The sequence below is a fragment of the Agelaius tricolor genome, unplaced genomic scaffold, assembly GCF_023055355.1.
Source record: "Agelaius tricolor isolate 1412-34295 unplaced genomic scaffold, bAgeTri1.0.p SCAF_1, whole genome shotgun sequence".
Lineage (NCBI taxonomy): Eukaryota > Metazoa > Chordata > Aves > Passeriformes > Icteridae > Agelaius > Agelaius tricolor.
This window is the reverse complement of record NW_027269261.1, coordinates 88814486-88823812: the sequence shown is the minus strand read 5'-3', so window position 1 is coordinate 88823812 and position 9327 is coordinate 88814486. Positions and strand designations below refer to the sequence as shown.

The 9327-nt window shown below is 43.8% G+C and overlaps 1 protein-coding gene across 1 annotated transcript; it reads left to right on the top strand.

The window, feature by feature from the left end:
- Positions 1 to 1556: 1556 nt before the first annotated feature.
- GCM1 (glial cells missing transcription factor 1) lies at positions 1557 to 8589 on the top strand. Its single transcript, XM_071450765.1, has 6 exons — positions 1557 to 1658; positions 3171 to 3423; positions 4356 to 4468; positions 5407 to 5535; positions 7999 to 8241; positions 8293 to 8589. The coding sequence occupies exons 1-6, from the start codon at positions 1557 to 1559 to the stop codon at positions 8587 to 8589; spliced, it is 1137 nt and encodes a 378-aa protein (XP_071306866.1).
- The last annotated feature ends 738 nt before the right edge of the window (positions 8590 to 9327 follow it).

The following is a 9327-nucleotide window of genomic DNA, read 5'->3' as shown; positions in this document are numbered from 1 at the left end:
TGTCCTGACCTTACTATCTCCATTTTCATTGTAGCACAGTAGGAAAATACATGGAGACCCAGTGCTTCTTACAGAGGTTTTTATTTCTGATTACTGTGTTCCCTTCTCCTCTGTATTAACATCTCATTTGAACCTGTTGGTTGCCCTCCAAGTACAGTGCCCTCAGTTCAGATCTCTGAATTTAATGCTGACTACCAGGCCCCCTCTGTGGGAGTCTGTTCCCATGGAGGATGTTTTGCTTCTTTTTCCCCACAATCTGAGCCACAACATGAGGCAATGGTGCTCTGACTATGCTGCCAGAGAACCACACAGCCAAACATCTCAAGTGCTCTGCAAAAATCCAGAGTCTTCCTTTAGAGGTGATAATATAACATGAGAAAGTAAGATCACAGGTATTTTATAAATAAGTAAACTAAGGGCATAGAGGCCAATTCACTTTCTGAGGGTCATATATATATGCAGAGCCAGAAATAATAATGAAATAAATTATCCTTTTGAAAGTCTGTGTACTAGACTATCAGGTAGATTTTACTTCTCTCACTACCCAGTAGTCTTTAATAAATCCTTAATTGGCATAAATATAGTGACCTTCCTGAAAACACAGAAACTTCCCAGTTTCCAGAAAGAGAGAACTGATTCACCTTTTCTCTCCTTAGCAAAGGAAACAAAGTTTTTCATGCATGGGATCCTTGAGGATCAAACTCAAAAACATCTCTACATTATCAACCCTGTGTTCAGAACAAATCCAAAACTGCCCTATATCAGCCACTGTGAAGAAAATTAACTCTGCCCCAGACAAAACCAACACAATATTTTATTAAGCTTGGCTGGTACTGAAATTTATAGTAGGGCAGCCACATACTTTAAAAAATTTCAGGGAAAACCTGTTGGTTTTAACAAACATACTTTGGTGGGGTTTTTTTTTCAGTCTGCCATTGAAATAGGAAAATGCAGATAAGCCCAACCTCCTTTTCTATACTTCCCTGGTGCAACTGGTAAGCTCTCAGAGATACCAGCAATATTTGAAATGGTGGAGCACCATTTCTTCTGAAGTGGTAAAGCAGACCCCTCTTTTGCCACCTTTGTCACATGCAGAGTGAGAAATATGTAACAGGTAAGGAGCAACTCAAAAACCACTCAACAGCTGCTGAGCTGTTCAGTCAGTTTGGCTCTGGGAGAACAGAGCCAGGGTTGGATCAGATGTATGAAGAGCCTGTGAGCAGAGTTACATGGCTATAAACCTGGCATGAGAGGAGATTGAGCAAGCAAATCAGATGCCACAAGCACGATTTGCTCGCTGCTAATGATGTCTCTGTAACATCACAGGCTATCTCTAAGCTATATTTTCCACTGCCTTGCTGGCTTGCAAAACTTTTAATGGAACAAGTTTTTCTGGCAGAAGAACACTGATTTTTATCTTTAATGAGCAGCCTCTCTATCATTTAGCTTCAGGAAACAGCTTCCTGGTTGTAAACTGCTTGAGACTGCTGACAGCCAGGCAACTTCAAAAGCAGCCAGGAGCAACTTTCTTGCTGACTTTGGGAAGGAATTCAAAAATGCTGAAAAGTGCAGATGATTCTGTTATGGAGCAGGAGGACTCTGCTTCCCAACATGGAGAAATGACGAGTTGGGATATCAATGACATCAAACTTCCCCAGGTACGTGCCTGTGTCATAGAAATTTATTTAGTTCTGACCAGTCATCTCCACCACTGATCTTAAATGCTTTCTCAGTCATCTATGACTCATTGCCTTTATTCTCTTTGTCACCTCGAGGTATGGGGGAGTTTTGCTAGAAAATATTGAGAAAATATTGACATTTCCATGCATTTCTCCTTAAATGTATTATTGAAAGAGCTGTTGATGCATGAAAAATAGCAATGTTGCAAAGGCATTGTTTTCACTGGTGGATTAGGTGCAGAGAAAGCAGAGGAAAAAAAGATGCCTCCTGCTGTGGGCACTTAATTAGAGCTGTCGAGGATTTGCTTTTTGCCCTGGATAGTGTTTTTGAGAAGGGAGCACAGCACCCACCACTGCCTTGCTACTGTAGGTGTTCAGTCTCGTTGCAGACTGGGCTCCAGCTCCAGAGCTCAGATGGAGGCAAGTCTTTTCACGAGCACCTAGGGAAGCCTTGCTTCATGTTTGCAGAGATTTGCTGGGAGACACAAGAGTGATCTTCCCCTCCCTCTGTCCTTTTCTAGTTCTCTTAGCTAAAAGTTTCAACCATGCTCTCCAGTGAAAGCCCACACACCCTGCACACCAATGTCACCTCCCTGTCCCTCAGCTCTGCGTATTTCTGCCAGATTCCTCCAGCTGCAGTGCTTCAGCATCCAGCTCTGCCTTTCAGCTCCCAGCCCTGCCTTCTTACTGGATCCCAGCCTCCTCCCTACTATAACAGTGTTGTTTGCTCAAAGCCTCCATGTTCCAGAATATCCCCTTCCCTGCCCTTCAGCCCAAGGTCATCTTCACCTGCACTTCAGTCTAGAGGCATCATGGACACCCTTCCCTACACTATCCAGTGGCTACCAGGGGAGCATGGGAATTTTTCTCTTCTTGGTTGATGTTCTTACTGCTGTCATGGCTCTCAGTTCTGGGATTAGCAATTCAAAGGAAATTTCTACTAAGCTTTTGTATCCCTTATAAGAACTTTTCCCTCAAAATCATCATCAGGTATGGTAGATGCTTTACAGCTTTCTGCATTTTACTATATTGACTGTACCCACTGAAGTACACTGATGTGATGTGTACATCACATCACATTTGTGATGGTGTTTGATCACATTACATCACATTTGATTTGGGTCTTTGGAGTTTTTTTCCCAGTTTTATTTTTATTGCTCCTCACTCTGTTGTCCTTGAGGCATGGTGTTTTTTCTGGGTGGTTTTTTTGGGTTTTTTATTCTTTTTGGTTGGTAGGTTGGTTGGTTGGGTGAATGAGAACAAGCTCCTGGCCAGGCCTTCCCAATGCTCTGGGGCCTGCGGGGAGCCACAAAGATCTGTGTTTTTCCTGCCTTATCTCCACTGCTCCCTCCTGACAACCAGCATCACCTGCTGGGGTGCTGGAGTCACCTAGGCTACAGGAAACCCAGCAGGGGTCCAACTCTGCTCAGCTCCTCCACAAGCTTTTGTCTTCCCCAGCCTAAAATGTGGCTTGCTTTTCTGTTTTCACAGCATGTGAGACAGACAGACTGGTTTCAAGAATGGCCAGATTCCTATGTAAAACATATCTATAGCTCAGAGGATAAAAATGCTCAGCGGCACCACAGCAGCTGGGCAATGAGAAACACCAACAACCACAACTCTCGTATCTTGAAAAAGTCCTGCCTTGGGGTGGTGGTTTGTGGTAATAACTGCTCTACCTTGGATGGGAGGAAGATCTACCTGAGACCAGCAATATGTGATAAAGCCAGGCAAAAACAACAGAGTGAGTACAAACATGGCAGTTCATTGTATGGCAGCTCTTAAGTGAACACATCAGAGAAATCAAAGTATAGGATACCCTTTGGATTACCCAGCCTTCCTTCTGTCATTCTTTATATTCCAATGCAACTCTTGATTTGGAACAATGCATTTTACACTTCTTATTGTTGGAGTGTAGTCATCTGCTTATTTTCTTTTTTTTTCCCTAAACATTTGTAAATCTCTATTTTTGCTGGTTAGGGATTGTTTCCCAGCCTTCTCAGGCCCATTAGTGAGGGTACTGAGAAAGCTGCACAGTGCAGGCAGTTCCTGCACTGCCCTGCTATTCCTGCCCACCAGAGTGTTGGCTTCGTTATTGCACTGGCCCAGGAGGCAAGTCTTGCAGGAAAGAAGTTGCTCATAAACTGTGATGACTGGAAAATAGGCCCCACAGTCACGTCACTGGAGCCAGACAATGCAAACAGAGAACATGAGCTGCACACACATTTTTAACAAGACCATTCCAAACAATGTGATTGCTCAGTAGAGTTAGCACATACTGATTTCTGGATCTGATGTACATTTTAGCTAAGAAAGGTATTATTCAGGTGCTCACTGAGGCCAGAACAATGTTCTCTAGAAACACATATGACATTCCAAACACTGACAAGAGAAAAACTAAAAATAAATTATAAGATTGTAATAATATTGTAATAGAAATAATTTTTGAAGGTTATATTTAATAACGAACAGAATAAAGAATAAAATCCCTTCCAATGATTAGTTTGTTTATATTGATTTTTGCTTATGTTTGGAAGTTTTTCACATAGTTTCTCTCAGTGTAATTTCTGAGCACCAAACCAGAAGTGGCAATCTGCCACCAATGAACCATTGTATCACATGGGATTCATCTAACTGGTGTTGTATAGAAAGTGCTTCCCCCTGCCCTTGCTCCAGGGAAATGCTGTCCAAACTGCAATGGACCACTCCAGCTCCTTTCCTGCCGAGGCCATGGTGGTTACCCAGTTACCAACTTCTGGAGGCATGAAGGCCAATTCATATTTTTCCAGGTTGGTATAAAATTACTTAACATTATGCACGTTAATTTTAAAGACTGGTATTTTAAGTTTTATTTTGCAAATTTTTTTTGTTCCAACATATAGGGGTTATTGAATATGACAAAGTCAAATGACTGTAAGGAGAAAAAAATTTCACAAGGTCCTAAGCAACCTGATCTAACTCTGAAGTTAGTCCTGCCTGTGCAGGAGGTTGAGCTAGAGGGCCCTTCCAGCCTAAATTAGCCCATGCTACTATGATTTTACAGCACAGTGTATTTTTTATTTAGGCTTCTGTGAAAACTTGTTGATTTTGAAGTGTTTTGCCTCAGGTACATAGGAACCAGCAAATCCTCAGAAATACCATATTATGTCTTCTCCTTATCCAAGGCACTACGCATAATCATGAGGGAATCTTGGAAGAGGAGATGGTTGTACCCAAGGGACTGTCTATGGAAAATGCCATCTATGTATTATATATAACTTATATCTGGAACACAGTGTATGCAAGTGTTTAAATAATGGGCACTATTTCTGGAAGCTGTAGTCCCGTTTAGTAACATTACCACTTGCCTGCTTTCCACTCTTTCACTTATGTGCAGGCTAAATAAAATTAATTCTCTGTGGAAGCTAATGAAAATTAATGTTCAGGTAAATATGTCTAAACTGTAAGAAGAATTAAAGTGACTGCAGGGAGTTCAGCTGGGGCTCTGTTGGGGGAACTGATAAATGTGGTGCACTGATTTTATTATTTCAAAAGATTTCTACCCTACCCATCCCACTTCATCTGGGATATGCTTATTATTTGAGCTTACAGTAACTAAATCCTATTAAATACAGAGCATTAAATTAGGCCACAATATGTGATTTTGGCCTGTGGTATAAATTCTGTTCCCTTAAGATTATTAACAAGATTGCTTCTACCTTTAATGTACCATAATTACGTTCTAAAGTGCAAAGGAGCTCACGACCACCCACGTCCAGAAACAAAACTAGAAGCAGAAGCAAGAAGATCAATTCAAAAAGCAAAGACAGCTTTTTCTTCATCTTCTCTAAGACTAAAAAGAATCCAGGAGATTGAGGTAACTCTTGCTATTGGTCAATGAAATTTTGGTCAAGCAACCTGTGGTTCAAGGCATGGTGGAGGCTATCTGGGCTTTGGGTCTGGGTGGGAGCAGGCTTTACACCTCCACATTCTCCCATGATCAGGCCAAGAAGGACCAGGGCTGTCCTGAGCATCCTGCTCTCCTTAGTGCTGTCATCCACTGCCAGCAGCTCCTCTCCAGAGGAAATTTGCACCTGGTGGCATCTGGAGATTGCATCTACACTGGTAAACAAAGCAGGGCTGCAGGGCAAGCTAAGTTTCATCACCATTCATGTGGAGCTTCCTGTGCATAAGTTTCTGCCCATTGCCTCTTGTCCTATTTCTTGGCACTACTGAGAAAGGTGAAGGCATGCTCCACCTCTGCTTGTTCCCCTTGAGTTTCAGCGAGAAAGGGGGAAGGTGCATAACCTGTACCTGGTTTGCCTGGTTTGAAGGCAGAAGAGTGCTTTGAAGGACTTTGTGAAGCATTGATGTTAGAACATCTACTCTGATGGGTGTGGAAACATTTGTGAAAGCATCTCCAGAGATCCTTGGGACTGGTGCATGACTGATGGAGGGAATCCCAGTGACTTTCCTGCAAAGGCTGTGTTAAACTCAGTTGTCATCACCAGTATTCACATGCAGTGTGTGTTTTGATATGTTGGGGGGGTGCATTCCCCCAGCCTGGTATTAGAGATAGTAATCCATGCCCTTTCAGCCACAGACAGAGGAGATGATTGCTCTGGGTGGGGACAGATTTCTTGAGTGGACAAGGGGATCTGGGAACCCAAGAAGCAGATAAAATATGCACACAGGAAGTTAAACCCATTTGAATAGAATGTGAATGTAGAAGCTGCAGCTATTTCTACTGGAAATACTCAGGAGGACACTAAAACCCAGAACCTTTTGACACAAGTGCCTGGGAACAAAAGCATACGAAAAACCAGCTAATCTGTCTAATTGTCTAACAAATACAAAAACCATGCTTTTCCTATCACTGGTTTAGTTCTGTCTCCATGAACACTGAAATAGTTTCCACCTAGGAAATATGACTGAGCCATGTGGCTTTCTTTCTTTTATAGCTGAGCCTACTGGTCAGCCTACTTGCTTAGGTCAAGTTTCCTGTAGACATGCCTTCATCTTTCCCTTCCTCAAACATCTTCCTGAGGCTTTCACTTTCAATTGTGTGTGATTAGAAACAGACTAAAGATGTCACAAATGTATAATAGTAGAGCCTGCTTTTCAGCTGTTCTGACTCTGTACAGTCAGACCTAAACCATTTATCCTTGTTGGTTTTCCAGTTCATGGCTCTCCAGCAGGTTTTCCTTGGGAATAACCCATCATATTCATGTTTTGCCAAACTAGCTGTGGTACAACTAACTCAGGAGTCTGATTTGCCACACAGAACCTATGTTGCTCAATCTGCAAAAATATAATCTGAAAAGATTCAGTTTTAATGTGTTCAATCTGGAAAACGTATTCTGAAAAGAGTCAGTTTTAATGTGCTCACAAGAAATCAGGGAGGAGAACTTCAGAAAAAGGTATGAGCCCAAAATAGAGCAAGTGATTTATAGGATGGTCTCTCTATGGCATCTGTGGCAGGTCTGTAGCTGCAGGTGGGCTGGGTCCTACACCAGATTGTTGGAATTTTTTCTCATGGTGAGTGGAGAACAACTGAAAGGCACTTTGCTGCTCCAGCAGTCTGCAAAACCACTATAATTAAATGGATGAAAAAGCAAAATTATAAAGAAGACAGACCTCCAAGCACTCATTAGAAATGAATGTTCTGAAAGGAATTAAAGTTTGCATAATTATAATCCAATAATTGGAGCAATTAAAGAAGTTGTGAAATATCCAGAACAGAAGACCCAGAAGAATAATTATTGTGTGCTGATCCCTACCTGAATGAAATTTCTGTTTGTGGGGTAAAAAAAATGTAAAGATAGGAAAATTTATTTGTTAGAAATAGGGTCTAGTAAAGCTGAAGAATATTTTTGTAGTGAAAAGATCACTTCAGAACAATCAGGATAAAAAAAATCATACTTAGCTTTTCCAATCTGCACAGAAAAAGAAATCTGTGGTGTCAAATATATTAGCATAATTTCATTTGTAGGTCCTTCTTCAGTATATGCTGGCAGTGGACCCAAAGGTCTAAACAACACTTTCAGTGTAAAACAGGCTTTGGGCAAAAACTGGTGAAACAAAAGCAGAGCCAAGAGCTGGGAGCTGTTCAGTTTGCCCCCACAGCCCATGGGCACACCCACTGTGGTGGGAGAGGCTCTGCTGTGCCCTCTGCTTTGTTACCTGTGTTCACAAAACCACAGGATGGTCAAGGTTGGAAGAGACATCTAAGGCCATCAAACCCAACCATCGTGTTAGTTGAGTGCCTTTGTAAGCAGCTCAGAGAGGAGAGGTGCTACAGCACACCTTGTTTTACTAACCCATGCTTTGCTTTCCCAAGTCTCTGACAGGTGCAGTGCCGGCACAGGAGCCTTTGCCTTTGCTTCTTTCCAACCCGGATGCTCACATGCCACCTGCTAATTTCAGGGGACATTTAAGCAAAAGCTCCCAGGAGCCAACGCTGAGCAGCTCCTCTGGGCAGCTTCCATTCCCGAGGAGAGCTGGGGAGGATGGGGCCTCCAGAGAGACACCCACCTGGAGCCAAAGCACTCCCAGAGCCCAGAGGCTGAGCAGTGTCCCTGCCGTGCCCAGCACAGCCCCTTCTCCCCAGCAGTGCACCCACCTCAGCACCCAGCACGTCCTGCCCATGGCAGAGGGTGGCCATGGCCCCTTCAGCTCTGACGTGGGCCCTTTGGGAGATGGACCCTGTGGGACGGAATCCCTGCTGGCCTACGGCGGCGGCTGCCCCTGTGTGCCACCCCCCGCCGCACCTCAGGCAGGGCCCTGCCCCATGGCGAGGGGGGCACGGCCTCACCCACAGCTCCCGCTGCCTCCACGGGGAAGCGAAGGGCACAGGGGTGGGGGAGGGCACCAAGTCTGTCTCAACTACTGCAACAACGACATGTTTCTTAACCTGTACCCATTATGGTGACTGAGTTCAAATGTCCCTGCTCGATCCTCCTTTGGCAATGGGTCCAATTCTCCACTCCTGTGGCAACACAGATGTCAAAGTGCTACCACAACAGGTCTCACTTTAGCTCCTCTTTCAGGCCCCAGAAGGGGCTTTCATACCTGAAGGCTTGTCTTTGTTCCTTTTTATTGAACAGTCTTATTTCCCACCACTGTTTCATGGATCTAATAAAAGCTATCAGCTCCTCTTACAGAGTGCCTTGCTGCCATTCTGGTTTGGTAGTATTTCAACCCTCCTCGATACACAGCTTGTTCAAGCCTGTGGGACTGTGGAAGGTGTGGATGGATGATCTCAAGGACCACAACTATCATGTGCAACCTTCTGCATTCTTCCAGCTTCTTCAAGCAGTCCCTCTTCAGACCTAAGTCCCTGCACTGCACCAGCCTTGGACATGTGTTGTATAAAGCTGGATGAGGACTTCATATGGGATCTCAGGAGCATGGAGTAGGTGGGGAGAATCCTCCTCCTCCACCTGTGGCCACATTTCTTTTGAAGCAGCCCAGGATATGTTTGGGCTTCTGAGCTGCATATGCACATTGCCAGATCGTGTCCAATATACCAACTGCCCTAAATTCTTGTCTGCAGGGCTGGACCCACTTTCATGTATGAATATATTCAAGGTGCCTTGCTGCTTTTTCCAGGCACTTTTCATTTCTTTCATTGCAGACTGTAAAGAACCCTTCAGCATCCATTCCATAC